At 30.3% G+C, this 24549-nt stretch overlaps 1 protein-coding gene across 1 annotated transcript in view; it reads left to right on the forward strand.

Annotated features, from left to right (window-relative positions):
• LOC136987644 (cAMP-dependent protein kinase regulatory subunit-like) overlaps positions 1 to 24549 on the forward strand; it is a 49962-nt gene that overhangs the window by 14123 nt on the left and 11290 nt on the right. Inside the window, exons 5-10 of the mRNA XM_067285393.1 lie at positions 7965 to 8063; positions 16928 to 16987; positions 17061 to 17121; positions 19853 to 19974; positions 20781 to 20862; positions 21876 to 22065. Of these exons, the coding sequence (XP_067141494.1) occupies positions 7965 to 8063; positions 16928 to 16987; positions 17061 to 17121; positions 19853 to 19974; positions 20781 to 20862; positions 21876 to 22048 (597 nt within the window). The 3' untranslated portion in view covers positions 22049 to 22065. The remainder of the gene's footprint in view (positions 1 to 7964; positions 8064 to 16927; positions 16988 to 17060; positions 17122 to 19852; positions 19975 to 20780; positions 20863 to 21875; positions 22066 to 24549) is intronic.

Raw genomic sequence — 24549 nt, forward strand, 5'->3', positions numbered from 1 at the left:
AAGACATCCAGTATAAACTAGTTTCAACTAGTTAAAACGCATCCTAACTAAGAACTGGTTTTGACTGCAACATATAGAGTTGTTTGGGGTAAGATGGTAAGTGGGGAAGATGCCTACTTTTTGATATTTTCAAACGGTGATGTCAGATATTGTCATGTGTTGTATGAATCGTTGTGCCAATATTGGTACGGAAAGCTGTACTTGGCTACCGTTACCTCATTTTCTACATCTGAGAAGAATAAAAGCAAGATAAGAACGAAGTTTTTGTTGTGAAATGTTTCTAGAATCATTTTAAAACTAAAAGTTAAAATAGAATTTATTAAAAATTGCAGAATTAATGTGTGATGTAGTTAAGGTTCTAAAGTTTCCATTGTCAGCTACCGCCGATCCAGATCAGACATGCTAGAATATGTACAATGTAGGCATCTTACCCTAACAATGGAAAAGATGCCACATTTTTCATGGGGTAACATGCCTATTTTTTGTTAATTGAATTCCAATATGCCTATTTTTAATAAATTTTTGTTTTCTCGTTTTATTGCAGGATATGCATAGAAATTATATAAGGACTTCTCAAAAAGGTTTTTGGACTGAAAAAAAGCTTTCAGCTAGCTATAGAGCACATTAGAACAGGCGGAAACTTAACAATACTTATACTGTGCTGTTATACTTACTATGAAGTACTTTGTACTACATATGCAATAAATTAAATTTGGTTAAGATATTTGAAAATAAAAATATAATTGCATAAAAGTAATCTTACCCTAATGGCATTTGGTATCTCACCCGGATACTTAGGGTGAGATGCCTAAAATGCCAGACAGTAAAAAAGTCGTCATTGCAAACACAATATACAATTATTTTTCATATACTCCAAAGTTTTATTTGAAAAACATGCTCAAGAATATGATATTTTCGTTAGAGGCCTCCAAAACCCAAATTATCGCTATAATTTCCTTTATAAGCATAATGTTAGGCATCTTCCCCCGAATCACTATACATAACTTTATTTCCCCCAAACATATTTATGTAGCTAAAATTAGTTTTAATTAATGTTAAAAGTTAAAACTAGTTTTAACTAGACAAAACGGGTTTTAACAAATACATCCAGTATAAACTAGTTTCAACTAGTTAAAATGCGTTCTAACTAAAAATGGGTTTTGACTGTAACATATATACGTGATATAATCCAAAAGTTCAGGAACTGCAATAATCTATGACAACAAAAGCATGTATTTGAAGTTACAGCATATGAAATGGATTCTACCAAACCACCTCTACATGTTCAGGTTAATTTCACCCATGTCATGTGATTAAACCGCAAGTGCTGCTGTTTTCTTTCAGAGATAGTTACCTCTGTTCTGCGACATAATAAAAGTGGAGTTTCAAGAACAACCTCCAACATTTTGACTTTACGATGGTAGATCACCGTACACCTTTCTTAGCAATTTTAAAGTCTCCGTAGATGTTTTACCTAAACGCTGACAAAATTTGATGTTGGAGGTTGTTCTTGAAACTCCACTTTTATTACGTCGCAGAACAAAGGTAACTATCTCTGGAAAAAAACAGCAGCGCTCGCGGTTTAATCACATGACATGGGTGAAATGAACCCGAACACGTAGAGGTGGTTTGGTAGAATCCATTTCATACGCTGTAACTTCAAATACATGCTTTTGTTGTCATAGATTATTGCAGTCCCCGAACTTTTGGATCATACCATGTATATATTTTTATTTTATTTTATTTTTATTTTTTATAATCTGAAATTATGCTTCATACTTTGTTGTTTCAAACACAATTGAGTGTTACAAATTAATACACTTGGCAGTTTTTTCACCTTTTATTCAGTATAACTATATATGTATATAGTTGAACCTTTAATTTGTATAGTCTATAGCGTGCACAGTTGGCTGATGAGGGGCATAATGGGCCCAAAATGTGCGTAATTATGCACGTATCAACTGAATAAAAGATGAAAGAAACAGCCAAGTGTCTTAATTTGTAACACTCAATTGTGTTTGAAGCAACAATCATATATATATATATATATATATATATATATTTTATTTTTTACATTGTACTTATAGACAGAATAGTTAGAATAGTTTAAACTTACATTTAAAATTTGAATTTAAAGTGCAAAAAAAATTTTAAATAATTTCAATATACATTCAGATTCCTTAAATACTATGTCACACACACTTTATATCTCTGAGAACCAACGTTTATTGTTTTTAACCTGATCAACAGGTCATCGTCAGAATTTCATTTTTCAGAACAGGTCATTTTCAATTCTCTGGATTTTATATTTACCACAACTAATACTAATTATTTAAACATTTTTTTTCAGTTTCATCTTAAATGAAATATAGAAAATGAGATAGATATTTTCTCCAATATAATTTGATCTTGACACTCTACACAGCCTTAGATTTTAAAATTATGAAGAACTAAATGCTAAATGTAAGAAATTTGTAACTCTAAAAATACACCATTTATTCAGGCTAATTCACTGTACGAGACAAGTGTATCACACTTGTCTTGTATATGCATAGCATACAGTATATGCTATGCTTCACAAACTACTGTGTGTAAAATTTATTGGGCTATCTGGAGGCAAAGGTAAATTATATAAAATTTTATTTTATATCATTTATCTTTAAAATTAAAATATCTATTAAAATTCCTTTCCTTACTTGAATGAAAGGAATTTTATGAAACATATTTTAAAGAAACTGAAAAATTTAATTGAATTGCACATACAAGTATTAACCAAAAAATTATTAGTTAAACTAAAAAAATTTGTAAAGAGCTTTTGATAATATTCTTTAACAGATTAAAAAGTTAACTATGTAAATGAAAAATAGCAAAATACTGTAAATGTGTTTTCTTTTCTTTGACTGAACCCAGATGCATTGAATATCAAGTAGACCATATTGATGTTAAAATGGAATATTTCCAGTTTTATTTTTCTTGGTTTTGTTAATATAACTTCCTGATGTTGCAAATTATCTGTAATAATTTTGAAGATATGTATACCTATTTACAACATGCTAAAAGAGAGATGATTTAAAATATAGTGAAATTTATGGAAACAAGCAAAATAATAGTGTCTTCTTTAAAAATTCTTATATTGTTACCACAAGAATACTAAAATATCTGTGTCATAATCATTGTTGCAAACTTCTCACTGCATTTTAAAATGTAAAAAGATTAATTTTCACCTCGTGAGTGATTTTCTAGCTTGTAAATATAATTAAATTGTACATATTATTTAGTAGAATTTGATTCATAGATAAAATAAAACCAAGTCATTTAAGCCCTTTCATTTAGAAATAAAGAAATATAAATATATGTGATTTTTTTTTTTTTCAAGCAAACAATGGTTCAAATAGTAGACTTGATTGCAAAAAAGAGATGATTGCAATGGTAGACTTGATTGCAAGAAGTGAAAATTAGCGAAACAACAGCAGATAGCAGTGACAATACTTTACGTATTAATCAGATATTCAGCCAGTTTTAAAGTGGCCTCCTTTTGCCTTGATGCAGAGCCCCAAACACTGCTTAGAGGGTCACCTGGAAAGAGAGAAAAGATGTGTAAACTTTTGTAAAGTTGTATAAAATATTTGTTAAGTTGTGTAAAATATATGTAATATTTGTAAAATATGTGTAAAGTTGAGATATTTAAAATGGATGTCAATTTCAATTTTGTACATTATATATTCTTCTGACAATTTCTCCAGCATTTCTTACAATAAATAACATAGTAATACTGCCACATATACAACATTTGTTTGTGTTTTAACTACTTTTCTACAGGAGCTTTGCCAAATTTCATGCTTTATTTTACTCCTCTCTTCCAGTATCAACTGAGATCATTGATATATCACTTTTCATTTCTGAACTCAGAATCAAGAATACAGTAATAATATAAATTCATCAGAGATTTTAATATTATAAATTAGTAGTTGTATAATTCTGTTGTTGTAAATATTTCCTTTTTGTTTACACATTGAAGAAATTTAGATTTGTTTTTCTACATTTACTTTGACATTTACATTGAATTTTTATTCTGAGAAAATTATACAACTAATATGTATAATTATGTTAACTATAATTAACAAATATGTGTAATGATTTGTATATTTCTTAACTTGACAAGTACATTTGTTATGATATAAATACCACACAAAATTATGTTTAATTTCAATTACATATTTTTTATGCTATATTTTATAAAAAAATAATATGGTAATATTGAAATTCATACCATATTTTATCAGAATGACCAGCATGCCGGTCTATCCAGGGAAGACCACAAAATCAGATATTTCCATATGGTAAAAGATGGCATGTTGGTTTATCCTGGGAAATGCTGGTATGCCAGTTTAAGTGAGGTTATACATCCCTCTCTAGAGGACACATTGAAATAACGAACCAGTTACGTCACATAAAAACAAACACGTTTTTATTCTAAAACTGAAATTGTCAGCATTACATCAAAACCTTCAATTATATGTTTAATTTCTTCATTTTGTCTTATTTCTAATGACTAAAATACTTGTGGAATTCTGAAAGTGCTTTTTTTTAATGTGTATTTTATTGTAATTTGATTTCAGAAACACATAAATAAACATATTGAATTTAAGAAACTCTCTGTAAATTATCTCAGCTTACATCTATTAACATCTGCTTTGTGTGAAATTTGAGAGGAAGGTAAGGGTAGATGGTCAGTATAGCCCATACTGACTAACTACTACTACTACTACTGCAGCTGCTCCTGCTGCTGCTGTCAATAAGTCATTAATTGTTTTATTAAACATTTGTAACATAGTAATAAATACTAATTCTCAGAGGCATAAGGTGTTTGAGTCAAAAAGTTGTTTTATTGTCTTGTAAATTCTCTGTAATTGTTTTATTGTCTTGTAAAAAAACTCTTCCTAATTTTAATTGTTAGTTAAAGAATGTTTTCTTTAACCTTTAATTAACAACTAGTTTTTTAGATCTGATTAATTTTATATTTTAGTGGCATGCTAGTCTTCCCCATTTTTATGAGACATGCCAGTCATTCCATGAAAATATGGTATCAATATGTAATAATAATGAAAATATGTATAATTAAACATTTTTCTTTTGTTTATTGAAAATAGTTTGTTATTCATTGAACAGCATTGAACAAATTCTCTACAATATGTAATTTAATAAACACTATATTATATATTATGCTTGTGTTTACATATAGAATAATAATAATTCTATATTGTAAATTTTCGTCTGATGGAGAATTATTATTTAATAAAATTAAGACAAATCTGCCCAAAAGGGGTCACCACTTATTTTTGCTGTGTTCCAAGACAATACATTTTTTTGGCGACAGACCTTTCCTTGTAGGCTACTTATCGCTGGAAGTTACAAGAAAGTCCTTTTAAAAAAAACACAACATTTCCAATTAAAGTTATAAAATAATTTCTAAAAAAGGGGAACTGGTGACATAACTAGGATACAAGTGGAAAATTCTACTGCAAGTGGAAGTATTGTCACCAGGGAGCAGTCTACTTAAAATCTACATTTTCCAGCACTTGTTTCCAGTGGATAAAAGCAGTCATGTCCCATGGATTGATGTAAGCAAGACATCTGTATGTCACCAGTTCCCTTTTTTTAGACATAAAGTTATAAAATAAATTGGAAATGTTCTGTGTTTTTTAAAAGGACTTTCTTGTAACTTCCGGCGACAAGTATCCTACAAGGAAAGGTCTGTCGCCAAAAAAATGTATAGAGAGGTTTCATGTCGACATCACGAGTGACGTCATGAGCATGCGCAATTGTCCAGCGCCATCTTTGTGACTCTTTGTGACTTGTTTACGTTTTGTGTGTGTTCACGTGCGCTTTAACTGGAGTTTTTGTGTTGTTTTTTTTTTTGTCGCGTATATCACTGTGGTGATTTGTTGTGTAATTGGGTGTGATGCTAGTTCACTCAAGAACAAAGGAACATCATTTTTTAAAATTCCCGGCATTATTTGTCATTAAGGATCCCAAACTGAGGAGCTTTTACGAGGAAGGCAAACTGCATGGCTCTCGAGAATTATCCGGAAAAACTTCGATACGAATAAAGTGAATATCAATACAAGAGTTTGTCAGAAACATTTCATTTCAATATTTACATTAATAAACACTAAGTTATATTTTAAAACCTAAAAGAGTTTACTGATTTGCTTATATTAATTTATTTCGGTATAGTGCATTTATAAATGAATAACTAATGTAATTTCAAGCTTTAGCTAGTGCAAACTTATAAACGTTACACGTTAAAACTAAAAGCAAGTAGGCTTATTATATGCTAATTTCGACTAGAAAATAAAGGTACTAAACAATTTGAATTAGAAAAATTGCCACAGCTGTTTTTAAATACTTTTTTACTTTCAGGCATAAATTCTTAGTTAAGAAATACGTAAAAACACGAGTTTTACGTACAAACAAAAGAAAACATATCTTTCCAAGCAATATTATTTCGCTGTTATTCATTACTTTTACTTTTATATCAGGAGAAACCCAGCTACTTGTTAAATAGTTATGGGCATCTAAAGATTTATAAGCTTTCATTTGTGACAGGGTATGAAAATTTGTTGTCAAAACCAAATAGTTTATAATATCACCAAATTCTACTTTCGACCACAACTCTTGATCTACGACTTAGTCTGATAAACTGGTTTGGTATAGATCGCCTTGACATAACGAAATTTTCTCTTCGTATAGAGCTGCGTCTTGTCTCGTTAGACTGCTAGAATAGCCCGCAAGAAAAAAGTCTTTTTTAACTTAATTCATGAGAATAGAACTGCAGTATTTTTGTACGTTTAAACTAAAAAAAGACGTCAAACCACAAACCACGTGCAAGCTAAGCGAGCGAAAACTACCACAAAAATGGCGAATGGGAGGAGCAAACGTGTGTTTTATCACGTGACATGCGACCTTGAAACCCCTCTATTGTCTTGGAACACAACAAAAATAAATGGTGACCCCTTTTGGGCAGATTTGTCTTAATTTTATTAAATAATTCTATAATCTAATCAGCATCACACTGTGTTCCTAAACGAAAGTGCATGGTGTGATGCTGATAAATTAGATTACCAAGATGCCAATTGTTTTAATTCTATTTAATTTTAATTTTATAAATATTAGAATACAGCCATATCCCAGTACCCAAACTACCTGTATCCAAGTTATTACTACAAGGAATGTTGTTTAGTACCATTTTGATATGAATTTCTTTGAAGTACATTTGAGAAAAATTTGGAACTTATGATAGTAAAATAGGAAATAGGTAGCAATTTCGTTTCCAACATCTGCTTTTATTTGTTTCAGTGGTGTTATGTTTGTGTTCTATGTGATTGTTCAATTTAGTGATTTTATCCCAAAATTAGTGCAATCTTATGAGCTTATTAACAGTTTATTCTAGAGGTTCACTACCTCATTTATTTACTTTTAATATTGTTCTACTTTTACACTATAATATAGTAATACACAATTTACATTAACATTTTTATTTATGTCTACAGTATATTAAAGAAAATACAGTTTATATGTGATTTCTATTAGGTGCTAAATAAATTTATTTGTTGAATTATTGTTTACAAGCATATTTTTTTAATGATGTCATTAAGTATTTGTTAGTATGGTAATTGGAGTCTGTAATGTTTAATATCATGCTAAAATTATGGGCTGACAGGTAAATTGCATTTTATTTAGTGTTTTATCAAATAGGGAAGTTGATTGGGTTACTTGGATGGATTGGGAATGAGTTAGAATTTTCTCACAAGAAACAATGAAAACACTTCTTAATATTTAAATGTTTTTCAGGAACAAGTTAGATTTGGATAATGGTTATAACTGTAATTTATTATTACAGTTAATCACTATTTTGAATTTAATTATTAATATTTAAAGTCTTTTTAAATGTATTTTTTCAGTTTTATGTGAATGGACAATTAGTTACAACTGCTAGAGAAGGTGGAAGTTTTGGTGAATTGGCTCTTATTTATGGCACACCTAGAGCAGCCACAGTTAAGGTATATAATTCTGTAAACTAATTTTTAACACTAAATATCAAGTGATAAAATTTAAAATTTCTATATATATATAGTATATTATTCTACATAATACAATTTCAGTATATATATATATATATATATTATACTGTATGAAATTGCATGTATGAATATATATATATATATTTATACAAGTTGAAAGGCCCAATGCAGGCATCAGGACATACTAAATTACAAATAAAAATAATATTATACTGTAAAGGTATAAAATAAATATAAAATAATTTATATTGCTAATTTAAATAATAGCTAGGGGCACCCCTAGTGGCTGTTTTTGGTATATTGTAACAGAAAGAAAGAAAGAAAATGCCCATTTTTCAGCTTTATATAGTAGATATTGTATGAAATTACTATTATGAAATATATATATGTGAGGGTTGGAAAATATATAATGATTACTTATTTATTACATTGGAACAGGACAGAAGTACAGCTATGCACAGTTTATAGTTCTTAAATATAGTTACCTGTGTTGTGAATCACCTCTTCCCATTGGTGTGGAAATTGGTCAATACTGTTAGCTATAATGGTCTACTACCTATATAATGTCCTGGATGGTCTTGAAACAAATTCCACAGAGAGGTTCTTCATTTAGGGAACAAATAAAAATTACATGGACTCATGGCTGGAAAGTGTGGAGTGTGGTAGGACACTTCCCAACCCAATATATTGAGAAAACTCTTCACTAAAGATGACACATGGCAAAGGGCATTGTCATGCAAAATGAAAGGTGATTGGCAAGTGCATAAGAAGCACCACCACTTCAGGAAGTGATGGTGCTTCTTATGCAATGCTGGTTGCAGATTGTGTTCAAAGAAGTACGTGTAGTAATGTATGTTCATGGTGGCACTGTGTTTGTTAGGATAATACCTTTATAATTGTATGTGGCAGTGATCATTGTCTTGATATTAGTGGGGTTCTGCTGAATTTTTTTGTCATGGGGAACCATAATATTGCTACTCAGTAAACTGGCATTTTAGTCACAGTTTGTAGGACTAAGCTCATGTTGCTGAAGACTAGTGTAATGATGTGGCATAAGAATGCTGGACTTTCATGCTGATAGTGCTTGATATGAAGATGCACCATCTCATACTGCTGCCACGTTAGGATGCCATCCAAAGCAAGTGGAACTCACCAAGATGAGATTTTTTGCATGTGCAGTTCATCCCGGAGAATGCACGATGGTTACATGAGACAGATTGCTCTCATGATCTAGCTCACAAATTGTTTACCTCTGATCATTTTCCAGCAATGTGGCCACGGCTTTCATCTGTTTTTCTATAACACTGTGGGGGCATCTGGGGTAATGCTCATCGTCCCTGGTGCCTGCATGTCAAAAGGTCATCAGAAGACAGACGAACCATTAAATGCCTAAATAATCGGGCTATTATATGGCTATAATTAAATAATAAATACAAATGAATTTGGTATAAAGGTATTATAATTGTTAATTTAGATAAGAGATGGTGCCTAATGCTTACCTCTATACCAAATTCATTTGTATTTATTATTATAGTCATATAATAACCCGATTATTTAAGTGTTTGTTGGTTTATTAATATATCATTGGGCTTTGAGATGTATTATATTTAGAAGACAGACAATACTCATCATCTATTTTCTGATGACCTTCTCTGAATATTTTCACATATCTTCTGACTGGTGCTGTAAAGCACCTGTTTTTACCATACAAGCTTGTATGATTCCCTGATAACACTGCTTTGCCATGAATCCCTTTGCAACCTTGATTTTTGGTCAACATTGCTGCTCCAATTTAGAAAATACCATTTTAGAATGGTTCATCTTATCTACATCTCTTTCTGTCACTACTGCACACATCTGGTCTGAATGTGGAAGCAACAATTCTGCTAGTGGGTAGGTAGGAAATCAATCTTAATTACAGCATGATAGTCAAAATTTTTGCAGCCTTCATTTTTGCCTTATAAATACATGCTCATTATTTCCAACTCCTGTGTGTAAACATTGCACAGTACTTTTATGCAGATTAAAAAATGACAGTCATATGCACAGTAATACAAGAGGCATGCATGTGAATGCATACCTCTTGTATTACTGTTTACACATTTACTAACTAGCAAAAAAAAATCTATATTACAAACATTTTCATAAAACTATATTACTATATTATGTGAGTAATATCATTTCAATATGTAGTTGTCAATAATTATTATAAAATTTTATTTCTATTATATTGTTTCTGTTCTAAAAGCTTATTTATTAAACACTATGTTGATTAATAAAAATATACTTTATCTTTATTTCAAGATTTTTCAATTAATTATTTTTTGAACATTTTTAAATGGATGGGTGTAGATGAATGTAGACATATGATTTAGTACTAGATTTGATTTTTAATACTATAAAAGATAATGAAAAAAGAAGGAAAATTGATTAAAGCTTCTATAAAAATGCTAAAGCTCTAGAGCAGTGATGGCAAACCTACAATGATTTCAAGGTATCTGCATTTGAAAGTTTAGAAATTATTAGCTTTTATAAATTATAAAAAAATATTTGATATATTTCATAATTTTGCATATGTAATGTGAAAGCAAGATTCTAAAGCTTTGTTTTCATAACAACCTTTCACAAATGTCTTAAAGACTGCTAATTATGAACCACAGATAGAAAAATTATCGTCAAATAAATAACAGCAGATTTTCCATTAAATGAAATATTTGTTTATATAATAAATGTGATTATTATATGTACTTTATTATTATTTTTCTGATATAGTACTAAAATCACAAACCTTTTTAATCCAGCAATTATTTTAAACACAAAAATATCCCAAGGTTCAAATGTTCAGTAACACTAGAATTCTAGAACAATTTCAAAATGGTGCAAATGTAGTGCACATTCTAATATAATTTGCTACACAATGACATTATTACAAATAATTGCTTATCTAAGGTATTAACATATGTAATCATACTATTAATGACAAAAATAGTAAAATTGTTAAGGTTATAAAATAGCATACTATGCTGCATAGATCATGACCATAAGATGTACACTTGGTTGTATAGGAATCACCATGCATTGGATAAGTTTGTAGAATATGTGTGATTTATACAATTCTCTTTAACATTGCATTTATATATTTATGCCACTTCCCAGTATTTAGATAGGACTTGGTTGCAGATTTTCTTGACTATGATAGTGTTGTTACATAAAACTGTATTGCCCTGCTGCATGATGAAAGATGCCAGAGAAGTGTGTAGGGACCCATATTAGAGTCATACTGATGTTCTAATATCAAAGAAAAGGTTTATGATTTTAATTCTATATTGTTCAGTTTGGCATTATTTTGGTATTTTTTGATAAACATAATAGAGTAAAAAGTAAAATTTGTAATCAGTTATTATTTATTTATTTTTTTTAGTTGCTCAGAATTAACTATTTGATCCAAGATTTGGAGTTGCTAAATTTAAAATTCAATTTTGACCCCTCTTCAGGAAAAGTTTTGTCATCACTGGTCTAGGCCAAGCTCCATTTGAATGTCAGTGGAGTGTCTTTGTAACTTCTAATAGATCAGGGGTGGCCAACAAGTCGATCGGGATCGACTGGTCGATCGCCAAGCCAATTTTGGTCGATCGCTAGCGATGTCTTGACTTAATGTATTATAAATAAATAACAACTAACCCGTTAGAAAGCTATACATCCACAAGAGCCGAATTATCGGGCTAGAGTTGGCTATAATAAATAAATAATAATAAGACAATTTGGCACTAGAGCTTGGCGTTAGGCGCCATCTCTTACTAAACTTAATAATTATAATTAAATAATAATAATTTTAATAATTTGGAACTGGAGGAAAAGAAATCGGCCCGAAGCGGGACTCGAACCCGCAACTTCTGCTATCCGTGCAGACACGTTACCAGTTACGCTACCCGGACCTTCAGTCCGATCGCCTCCTCCAGTATAAATAAGCTAACATGACGACCATCGACGGTCATTACAATGCCGGCTGGGGACACATCAAGTGCCCACGTCCTCCCAAGGCACTCAACCGGCCATCGCAACCCCGGCAAGGCGTATAAATATAAATAAATAACAACTAACCCGTTAGAAAGCTATACATCCACAAGAGCCGAATTATCGGGCTAGAGTTGGCTATAATAAATAAATAATAAATAAGACAATTTGGCACTAGAGCTTGGCGTTAGGCGCCATCTCTTACTAAACTTAATAATTATAATTAAATTAAATAAATAATTTTAATAATTTGGAACTGGAGGAAAAGAAATCGGCCCGAAGCGGGACTCGAACCCGCAACTTCTGCTATCCGTGCAGACACGTTACCAGTTACGCTACCCGGACCTTCAGTCCGATCGCCTCCTCCAGTATATATAAGCTAACACGACGACCATCGACGGTCATTACAATGCCGGCTGGGGACACATCAAGTGCCCACGTCCTCCCAAGGCACTCAACCGGCCATCGCAACCCCGGCAAGGCGTATAAATATAAATAAATAACGACTAACCCGTTACAAAGCTATACATCCACAAGAGCCGAATTATCGGGCTAGAGTTGGCTATAATAAATAAATAATTAATAAGACAATTTGGCACTAGAGCTTGGCGTTAGGCGCCATCTCTTACTATAATTAAATAATTAATACTTATAATTAAATTAAATTATTTATTTAATTTAATTATAAGTATTAAGTTTAGTAAGAGATGGCGCCTAACGCCAAGCTCTAGTGCCAAATTGTCTTATTAATTATTTATTTATTATAGCCAACTCTAGCCCGATAATTCGGCTCTTGTGGATGTGTAGCTTTGTAACGGGTTAGTCGTTATTTATTTATATTTATACGCCTTGCCGGGGTTGCGATGGCCGGTTGAGTGCCTTGGGAGGACGTGGGCACTTGATGTGTCCCCAGCCGGCATTGTAATGACCGTCGATGGTCGTCATGTTAGCTTATTTATACTGGAGGAGGCGATCGGACTGAAGGTCCGGGTAGCGTAACTGGTAACGTGTCTGCACGGATAGCAGAAGTTGCGGGTTCGAGTCCCGCTTCGGGCCGATTTCTTTTCCTCCAGTTCCAAATTATTAAAATTATTTATTTAATTTAATTATAATTATTAAGTTTAGTAAGAGATGGCGCCTAACGCCAAGCTCTAGTGCCAAATTGTCTTATTTATTATTTATTTATTATAGCCAACTCTAGCCCGATAATTCGGCTCTTGTGGATGTATAGCTTTCTAACGGGTTAGTTGTTATTTATTTATATTTATACGCCTTGCCGGGGTTGCGATGGCCGGTTGAGTGCCTTGGGAGGACGTGGGCACTTGATGTGTCCCCAGCCGGCATTGTAATGACCGTCGATGGTCGTCATGTTAGCTTATTTATACTGGAGGAGGCGATCGGACTGAAGGTCCGGGTAGCGTAACTGGTAACGTGTCTGCACGGATAGCAGAAGTTGCGGGTTCGAGTCCCGCTTCGGGCCGATTTCTTTTCCTCCAGTTCCAAATTATTAAAATTATTTATTTAATTTAATTATAATTATTAAGTTTAGTAAGAGATGGCGCCTAACGCCAAGCTCTAGTGCCAAATTGTCTTATTTATTATTTATTTATTATAGCCAACTCTAGCCCGATAATTCGGCTCTTGTGGATGTATAGCTTTCTAACGGGTTAGTTGTTATTTATTTATATTTATACGCCTTGCCGGGGTTGCGATGGCCGGTTGAGTGCCTTGGGAGGACGTGGGCACTTGATGTGTCCCCAGCCGGCATTGTAATGACCGTCGATGGTCGTCATGTTAGCTTATTTATACTGGAGGAGGCGATCGGACTGAAGGTCCGGGTAGCGTAACTGGTAACGTGTCTGCACGGATAGCAGAAGTTGCGGGTTCGAGTCCCGCTTCGGGCCGATTTCTTTTCCTCCAGTTCCAAATTATTAAAATTATTTATTTAATTTAATTATAATTATTAAGTTTAGTAAGAGATGGCGCCTAACGCCAAGCTCTAGTGCCAAATTGTCTTATTATTATTTATTTATTATAGCCAACTCTAGCCCGATAATTCGGCTCTTGTGGATGTATAGCTTTCTAACGGGTTAGTTGTTATTTATTTATATTTATACGCCTTGCCGGGGTTGCGATGGCCGGTTGAGTGCCTTGGGAGGACGTGGGCACTTGATGTGTCCCCAGCCGGCATTGTAATGACCGTCGATGGTCGTCATGTTAGCTTATTTATACTGGAGGAGGCGATCGGACTGAAGGTCCGGGTAGCGTAACTGGTAACGTGTCTGCACGGATAGCAGAAGTTGCGGGTTCGAGTCCCGCTTCGGGCCGATTTCTTTTCCTCCAGTTCCAAATTATTAAAATTATTTATTTAATTTAATTATAATTATTAAGTTTAGTAAGAGATGGCGCCTAACGCCAAGCTCTAGTGCCAAATTGTCTTATTATTATTTATTTATTATAGCCAACTCTAGCCCGATAATTCGGCTCTTGTGGATGTATAGCTTAATGTATTATATTTGTAACCGAACGCAACTGTATGCATGCAGTTATGACTCGACTCATAAGCAGTGAGTGCACTTCGTACTGAAACTGTGTATAAACATAGTATGTATTTCACACTTACCCCTCCCACTTTGACTATGCCTATGACAACAAGTCGATCGCGACACATTTTTACAATAAAAAGTAGATCTTATGTGCACAAAAGTTGGCCACCTCTGTAATAGATGATTTAAGCGTTCGATTTTTTGCTGTTTTTTCCTGAAGAAGGTCGTTAAATACGACCGAAAACGTTAGTTAGTATCTAATAAACACGGCTGCAAATTTAAAAGGTGTTCTGAGTATGTTGTATTGATAAGTTATGCAGTCTACGATGAGTTCTAATAGATGATTTAGCTGTGCTTGTGTGGAAGCATAGAGTACTGTACATGAGATGAGATATGTATTGTGTTGTTGTGTTGGATGTTGTATCTGTATTTAGTGAAAGGATGCAGAATATTGTCAGGACGTAAAATTTCTCTGAAAATTATTGCATACATGCACACAAAATAAAACTATAATTTATGAATGAATTAATTATTTATTTATATTGGTGCCTTTATAAAGGTACAAATTTTTTGCAAAAAGATACATGATTTTTAGTTTTTGACTGATTTTTTCATTATTATTATTTTAGTTTTTTGTTTGAAAATGTGATCCTATTTTTATGATAATTTAAAATTTATTATAAAATGAAAAATATTAATGTTGAAATATATCTACAAAAATATAAAAAGAAGGAAAAATAATGTTTATAAAATGATGATAAAACAATGACAGAAAACTACTCACAATGTTACCTCAAACTCCAGCCATTAAATTGTATCATCTACTTTCAAGTAGACATCTTCAGGTATAAAATGTCAATTCTATTACAAAAAATTGCTTTTAACCCTTTGTATAATTTAATTAAATAAATGAAATAAAATTAAGTAAGTAGATATTTTATTTAATTTAATGTCAGTTCTATGATGGAATTTTTCAATTGAATCACTTAGAAGGTGTGGCAGCTGTCTATTGGTTGATGTATAAGATGTTGTAAGATTTGCATTGGACAGAATATTATCAGTTAGATGTTGGTGAACAAAGATGATAAAACTTATATTTAGCTATTTAATCAAGACAATTCAGTTAGTTTTTAAATACAGTTTATTAATTTGCAAATTTTCCATGGGGAAAATGAGTGAATATTTTGTTTTAATTCAAGCTGACAAAATTTCACCCATTGAATAATGCCAGTTTTCAAATAGAAAATGGATTTTTTTTTCCAGTTTTTTATAAAGTTCTGTTTCAGTTTTTCATACCAAAACCCATGGTTCAGTAAGTGAGACAGATTTATTCTCATTACAAGTTCATAACCATTTAAGTAAGCAGTGATGTAACAAGTGACTGAACTGATCAGAAACAAAGTAAACAATGTTCCAACTTCATTTTGAAAACATACAGTTTTCCTCTGTTTTGGTGAACTTTCTTAATTATAATTGATGTCATAGGCCTAAGCCTACTCCATTTTATTGTAATGTTTTTGTGACTATTGCCATAATGTTATTTTTCTACCACAAATTTCCCTGGGACTGCTTTAATTTTTCTTGAACCTCATTTGCTCAATTGGACATATTCTGCACCCTTGATTTAGTGTTGCTTATCCTATTGGACAGTAGGTTTGAGGTCAGACAAAATCAAAGTGGATTTAATGAATCTTCCTGAAAAATGCACCATGTCTTATATATAGTTGGTTTGTTTTGATGGATATTGTGAAGTCTGAGATGTAATGTTCTCCAGTGTTGCATGGTGTTTTCTAATGAGTGTTGAATGTATTTTGTATATTGGTGTGGTATATGTAATAACCAAGGGTGTGGGATGGTGTCGAATGCCTTTCTGTGTTCTATGCATGCTGCATGTAGGTTTCTGTGTTGTTTGTGTGATTATTATAGAATGAGTAAATCTATGAGTAATCTTTATATCTCATATGGTTTCTATGACAGCCTTTTTGTTACTTTGTGAGAATGTTATGTTGTTGTATGTGATGGTACATACTGTTTGTGATGCATGAAGTGAGTATTTTGTGGACTGTAGGAAGGCACATGATTGGTTTTGTATTATATAGTCTAGTCTATCATGTTTGTCATTTTTGGGTTTCATTTACGTGATGACCTGTATAAGAAATTTTGCCATATCTTATGGTTATTATTATTGTTGTAACTATTTTTAAAATGACAAAAGATATAAATTATTTTTAAATATATATTATCATTAAATTTGTGTAGATGTATATTTATATTTTTTTTAAGGCTATAACAGATGTCAAACTTTGGGCAATAGATAGAGATACTTACAGACGAATACTTATGGTAAGTTAATATATTGTATAGTTAAAGTTTATTTTAAAATTTTTATTATTAAACTGAATTTTTTAATATTTAGGGTAGCACTATAAGAAAACGGAAGATGTATGAAGAATTTCTCAGTAGAGTGTCTATTTTAGGTAAATAATTAAAAATGTTTTTTTAACAATTCATTTAATATCATATAATCAGACTGTAAACTGTACAGAAATATATTTATAGTTTAATTAATAATAATTATTATTAACACTTTTTACTTATTTTAGTATAGATCTAAAGTTCGATATTTAGAATCATTGATGATCACAGATTTACATCTGTATTAAATGTTAAATATGTTAGTGTTGTTTTTGTTATCTTGGCAAAAAATATCTACTATATACCATACTATATATGCAGTAGAGCATCGATTATCCAAATACCGATCAACTGAAACATCGGTTAACCGAAAGCATTCCAGTCGGCAAATTAAAATTTTTACCAGTGCTGTGGTGTTGCAATATTAGGTTATGTCTTGGGCTACTCCAATATTATTTTTGTTGGTGTGCGTGTTTTAGCTGGCAGCACTGGCATCAGTGGCGTAGTGTAGCGTAGCATATTGGGGGCACCACCTTTAGGGGGTGGCAAAATTTTACAATAAATAATAATAATATCTTGTAAAAATTTGAATCATTTCATTTTATATTTTTGTCACACCTACGATTTGGACTGATTGAAATGAACACGGAATTTTTTATATATACCTAAATAAGGGGGTGGCGAAATTTTCCTCCGCCTAGGGTGGCCGACACCCACGCTATGCCACTGACTGGCATGTCCATGAGAGGGTACTTAAGGACGCACCAGTATTTGAACGAGGCTTTTTTCCCCCATCGTGAGTGGTAAGTTTTGCTTGTTTTGTGTGGTGTTTTTCTGAGAACTGTGTGTCGTGCTGAATCAGAATGTTTTTGTTAAGAGATTAAATTCCAAAAGATAATTTTTTGTTTTTATATTTTTCAATATATTTATTTTGTTTGTGCAAAATAAAGAAATAATTTTTAACGATACAATAGCCACAATTTTATTTTTTAAAAATTTTTGTTAGGTTTAACAGCGATGAAAGTTCAATGCGAAGTGACATGCAACAAAGAAAAATTTCAACATGGGATAGGTTAATACATTTTTTTGTACATGATAAGTTATCCGAACAACCCAGTCCCGAATTGTTTTGGATAATCGATGTTCTACTGTATATATAACTTGACTTAAAATCATCACAACACTTTTCACTGTTGCCAAAACTAAAAAAAAATAATAATCAATGAGGCAGCATCAGGAATCAATGAGGTTTGGGCTGTCCAGTCTGGGGATGTAGAGTGAAGCAAGTGAAGCAAGATTGGTCAAAAGGAGTTGGTCCCTCTTCAGGAATAAAATCTTCATAAAACTTTTTTAATGAATAGTCTATATTGGGAACAAGGGGCAAAATGACCAGTGAGTTGACTGCTTTAAACAATCAGGAGATGAGGTTTAATAGTTTATTTATTTTTTAATCAATAATTATTAAATATAATGCTTCATTGCAGTAGTGAATATGCCAAATGATCTGCCCAATTTTTTTAGTAGGCTGTACTAAGGCTAATTAATAATCCAAAATTGGTCACCTATCCAAATTGTTTTGTTTTGCATTATTAAATTAGCCTTAATGTAGTTTAGTTTGGTAAAAAATTTGGCAGATCATTTGGTATTACTAATGTTTCATGTTATGTCTGTTGTTATATATAAATTTAATTAATTTCTTTATTTTGAATAGTTACAATTGTATCTTAATTTTTAAAAATCGTATTTAATAAAAATTTGTGAATTGTTAAAATAAATGAAAACAATTGATACAAACTATGTTTATTTTATTAATATTAGATTTTATACAATGTGATAGAATATGTAAGCTTAAAAAGTTGACTCTGATAAAAATAAAATGAAATTAATAAATTCATTTTGCCACATTACTATATATCAAGGCAGAAATATGAACTAACAGTGCATGAGATTACATTACTTATTGGAAAATATATTTTCATAAAGTTTCAAAATTATAACATAAAATAATAATAATCTAATTGTAAACTGGAAGTTTGGCATCTTTTAAGTTGATTAAAAATATGGCTTTTTATGCTTAACTTTTCTATTCTGATAGCATGTGTGGTTTTTAAAATTAAAAATTGTATTATCAAATTTTTAACATTTAAAAATGTGAAGTACTATAATAAATGTGTTAATTAGTTTGTTTCATATAAATATGATAAATCTGATTGTTGAAGGTAGATAGTATTTTCCCTGAAATGAAAAATACCTAAAATAGAATATCAGAACAGCAGTTTAATGAAAAATGCAAGAAAAATTTTATAAAATAAATTTGCATTTTTTATAAATATTTTGTATTAATTGTTGTTAATGATGGGGAAAAGTTTATTTTATAAAATGTTTTTTCATCATTGTTAACAATTAATTAATGCAAAATATTTATACAGTTGAAAGTAAGATATTATTGTAAACATTTTTCATATTGGAAGCAAAGCATTAGACGTTCAACAAAGCTGCTGTAAAGTTTTTAAAATGTTTTAAGATATTTATCAAAATACATACAATATTTGAGATTAGAATACAATCTGAAACTAAATCTTGTCACTTGTTGAAAATAAGCTAATAATTTAATATTAAAATATCCTTTAAAAAATTGATAATTTCAACTTACAGTAATATATCAATAATATATCTGAAATAACAAGAAAATTTCATTATATAGTAATAATTTATAATATTTTAGTTCCAGTTAGAATTTATAAATTCAATATAGATTATTATTTAAAAAATATAAAAATTTATTTTTATTAGGTAGTCTAGACAAATGGGAACGACTTATTATTGCCGATGCTTTAGAACAAGCATATTTTCATGATGGTGAAGTTATAGTAGAACAAGGTTGTCCCGGCAATGATTTTTTTATTATTGAAGAGGTAATGATAAACAATTTTTAGATTTTAAAATGATCAAAATACTAGATAAGCTTTAATACCAGATATAGTCAAAAAGAAATGAAATTATTTTTTAAGCACATCATTTAATATTTTTCAAAATATTCCTTCTGCAGTTAAGGCGGGTATTCCACTGCTTTACAATAATTTTTTTTTTTAGTCTCTTCACATAAAAATGAATTTGCTGTTTGCAAATCCATTCCATAACTCTATCTTCCTTATCATTGATTCTATAGTTAAGCACATTGTGCATTATTGAATAGGTTGAGCCATGATTAATCTGCAAACAGTTGGCAACTTCATCAACAACGATGGACCAGTTAATCTGGATCAAGACATTTGCAGCAGCAATGTTAATGTCAGTGATGGCCAACTTTTGTCTTCCTCTATGTCAGTTGTTTAGTACTGATTGTCATCCTGCACAAAACTTCAGCCCATTTGAAGATGTTTGCTTTGACAATACATTCTTGCCATAAACAGCTACCAATCAACAATGAATTTTACTGGGTTTAACTTTCTCTAACATCAGAAATTCAGCCACTGAATTCTGTACCTCCTTGGATGGGCTCTCACTGGTGGATATCATTTTCTGGAGTAGTTTTCTCATGCTGTTGTACACTAGCAGTGCTGCTAACTTGTATAAAATATTAATAACCAACATTACCTGCCAAATTCTGTTCTTTCAGCATGAATGCTTTATTTTTAACAAAATAATTTTGGTTTCTTTTTGACTGAACAAAATATAAAATTTGTAATGAAAACATAAACCAATATTAATATGATGTTAGGGTATAGCTGCTGTTTTACAAAGAAGAACAGAAGAAGAACCACAAGTTGAGGTTGGAAGACTTGGTCCTTCAGATTATTTTGGTTAGTAAAATTTTTATATTTATAATTAAATATAACTTATACAATTCTACAGAATTAAAAAGCATTGATAGAGAATTTATTTGTATTAAGAGTCAATGGAAATCCTATTTTTAAAATTTAATGTTAAATGTGTAATATAATCAGTTTCATTTATATTAATTTTTTCATTGCATTTTTAATATTTTTATTATAATGAAACTAACTAATGATGCACAAATTCTCACATTTATGTGATAAGCTTGGCATTTAGTTTGTAAAATAAACATTAAAAAAATCCTGGACAAGATACATTTTTAAAAATACCTTATTGAACACTAAACACACAAAAAAATTTGAAATCTGAACATCAATTCACAATCATTGGAACACAATTAACACTAGTAAAGTTGACTTTTCTTAAAAGGTTCTTCTCTGCCTATACTTATGTAAAATATGCCTTTAAAGAAAGGTCAACTCTACTAGTGTTAATTGTGTTCCAATTATTGTGAATGGACATTAAGAAGACTCAAAAATTTTTTTAATATTTAGTCTTCAATATTGTATAATGTAAAGCTAATATCAGCAATATTTGCCAGATACAATCTCTTATTTTTGTAATCACCAAAAAGGGGGTTGTAGGCAAATAAACAAATTTGTTGTGTACTTCCAATCTGATGTTCACCAGAGGTCAAGAACCATTCAGAAAACAATTTTAATTCACAGATCTTTATTTATATGCATTTTGAATCAGAGTTAGCACTGATCCCTCTTCAGTATAGGTGCACTCTGACAATTTTGATTTTTCTGAGTAACCTTACATCAATCACAATTACAAACAAAGGATTATAACAATAATAACTGAAGACAGTCAAGGTTTTTTTTAATTGAATTTATATTACAGTATATACTTTCATTTTTTTATAATTACTTGTTGGATTCAAATAAAAATTCAATAAAAATATTTAGATTAAATGTTATAATTTCAATATAAATTATTTAATACTTTCTGAATTTATCATTTTTAATTCCCATAGGTGAAATAGCTCTTTTACTAGATCGTCCTCGAGCAGCTACAGTAATGGCTAAAGGCCCTCTTAAATGTATCAAATTAGACAGAGCCCGTTTTGAACGTGTTCTTGGCCCATGTGCGGATATATTGAAGCGTAATATGGCTCATTATAACAGCCTTATTTCATTATCTGTATAATAACTAATGATATAAAGGTAATTATTAACATATTACATTTATGAGAAAGATGATGTTTTATGGTTATTTATGTACAATGAAATTATTGTAAATTAAATATTTAAATTTTATTATTTCTAGTTAAACTGATATTATATAATTGCATTTACAGTAGAGCATCGATTATCTGACTTAATTGGGGACTGGGGTTGGTCGGATAACCGAAAAGTATGAAAAAATACATTATTAGTATAGTGTATTAGGCCTGGTTTAAATACTAGCCTCCCTTTCATGGTCGAGCCAGTGCTGCCAGCTAAAACATGCAAAAATTTAACAAAAATAATATTAAAGTAGCTAAGACATAACCAAATATTGTAGCGCCACATCACTATCGGACATTTGAATTTGCCGACTAGAACTCGGTCGGATAATCGATGCTCTACTGTATTCCATTTTATAAAAACATTATACATTTTGCACAATGTGTAAAAATTATTTTTAAATTTATATTTTTTATACATTGTCATTATATAATACAGATTCAAATTTAAACAATATTAGGTCTAACTTGTATAGACTTTACATAACTTAAGTATCTGTTGTTGTAAACTTGTTGTAAAAATAAAATTATATAATTTTTTTAAATTTCACTTTTCCTTGAAGAAATAAAAGGGCATCTGTAAACTGTAAACATTTTAAATGATTTTAATTAAGTGAACAATTTTACTTTTTTTGATAAAAATCTAAAAATAATTTAATTTACTATGATATACTTTTATAAAAATAATTTGAATATTTATATAAAATTTAATTTAAGTGTCTATTTACTAAATAAGTTCTTCAAATTAGAAGTAGTTTTAAAAATTTAATAATCCACTTCTTAAAATTTGATACACAGTTCATTTTAATTTTAAAATAAATTTTAAATAAACTGATTGATATTTAATTCCAATTTCCCGAAGCACTTCATATTACATAAAAAATAAGTTTAAGAGAATACTTGGTTTCAAATTTCAAGTATTTTTTTTCTATTGTTAAAACAACTGTTTCTTGTACAATGCCTATTTTAACTTAATAAATTAAATTTTATATGAATCTTACATATCTCAATACTTTAAAATTAACAAATTGTATATCTTTACATACATGTATAAAATTTACTGTTAATTATATTAATATTTAAAAGATATACTTTAGAAAAAGCTTTGTTTTTGGTTAATGTATTGCAAGAATGTAGTGGAGATTACTTTTTTCTTATATAATATTGATCACGTGATTCATATAAAAATATACTACTACTATTCTATCCTACAATCTTCAAAAGATTTTCTTTCAACAATTCTACTACATTTTATACAATGCCTTTATTTTTCTTGAGTAATTGTATTTTCAAATATATTTCGTTTATAGCCTAATATTTTCATGTTCTTACAGTTAATTCTTTTTTTACAGTGCCTATTTGTAACTCTAATCATGTAATGAAATATTATTCTTATTCAGGCTGAATATGGGTATGGAATACATATACATTTCACTATTGATTTTCTTGTTCTTATTTTTATGGATGATTTAAAAAATGGAAAAATTTTCTTCAATACATTTCGACTATAACAAATAGAGATCCTTCTTTTGTTTTCTTTATAGTGAAATTTTTAGTCTTTCAAAGTATCTTGCTTTAAATCCACAGAAACAGAAACTAGTAATATCCATAGTACACTACAGATGTAGACTCTTGCTAATCTAGCTGTTCCTTATATAGAAGCATGTCAGATTAGTGAGAATGCTGGATTATATAGAATATAGGCCTAAAGGCAATGAATGACATAACCTGTCACCTTTTGGTATTGATTTTTTTTTGTGGTAGGCAGGAAATAATACAGTACAATGACATACAGTACTGAACACAGAAATACCCATTTCAGAGTAACAGGAAAACAGGATGTGTAACATGACTAACATTTTCATAGAAATAGAAGTGCATAGGTCATCACACTGGGAGGTAGGCCAAATAATTGAGAGGCTAGATTAATAAGAGTTTACTGTATATTTAATTATTAATAGTTATTAAAATATAATTTAATTCAGGAATTAAATTTTTCTAGTCAAAACAAATACTTCTACTTGTCAAACTAACAATAGAATGCTAATAATCTATAATTAATAGAATTATATGAACCAATTTTTGTGAAATAAAATAAGACAATCTTGAAATTTTATAGTAAATACTAGTAAATAAATACATAAGTTTGAAGTTAAGACTTTTATGAAGGTGTTTCTTTTGATCTCCAGATGGTTAAAAAAAATTTCAAATGTATTATCAGATAAAATATAATGGAAAATGAAATATTTGAAAAACAAAATAGGATTAATTACTACAAATAGTAAAATAATATATAAATAAATATTTGCATTACATTAAATTTATAGTGGAGGGATGAAACAATTGTTAGCAAAATGTGCTCTGATTCTTACGACACAAATTGATTTGTTTATTGAAAAGAATTTGCAAAGATTTAATTGGA

The sequence above is a fragment of the Centruroides vittatus genome, unplaced genomic scaffold (genome assembly GCF_030686945.1).
Source record: "Centruroides vittatus isolate TY-2023 unplaced genomic scaffold, ASM3068694v2 scaffold_2569, whole genome shotgun sequence".
Taxonomy (NCBI): domain Eukaryota; kingdom Metazoa; phylum Arthropoda; class Arachnida; order Scorpiones; family Buthidae; genus Centruroides; species Centruroides vittatus.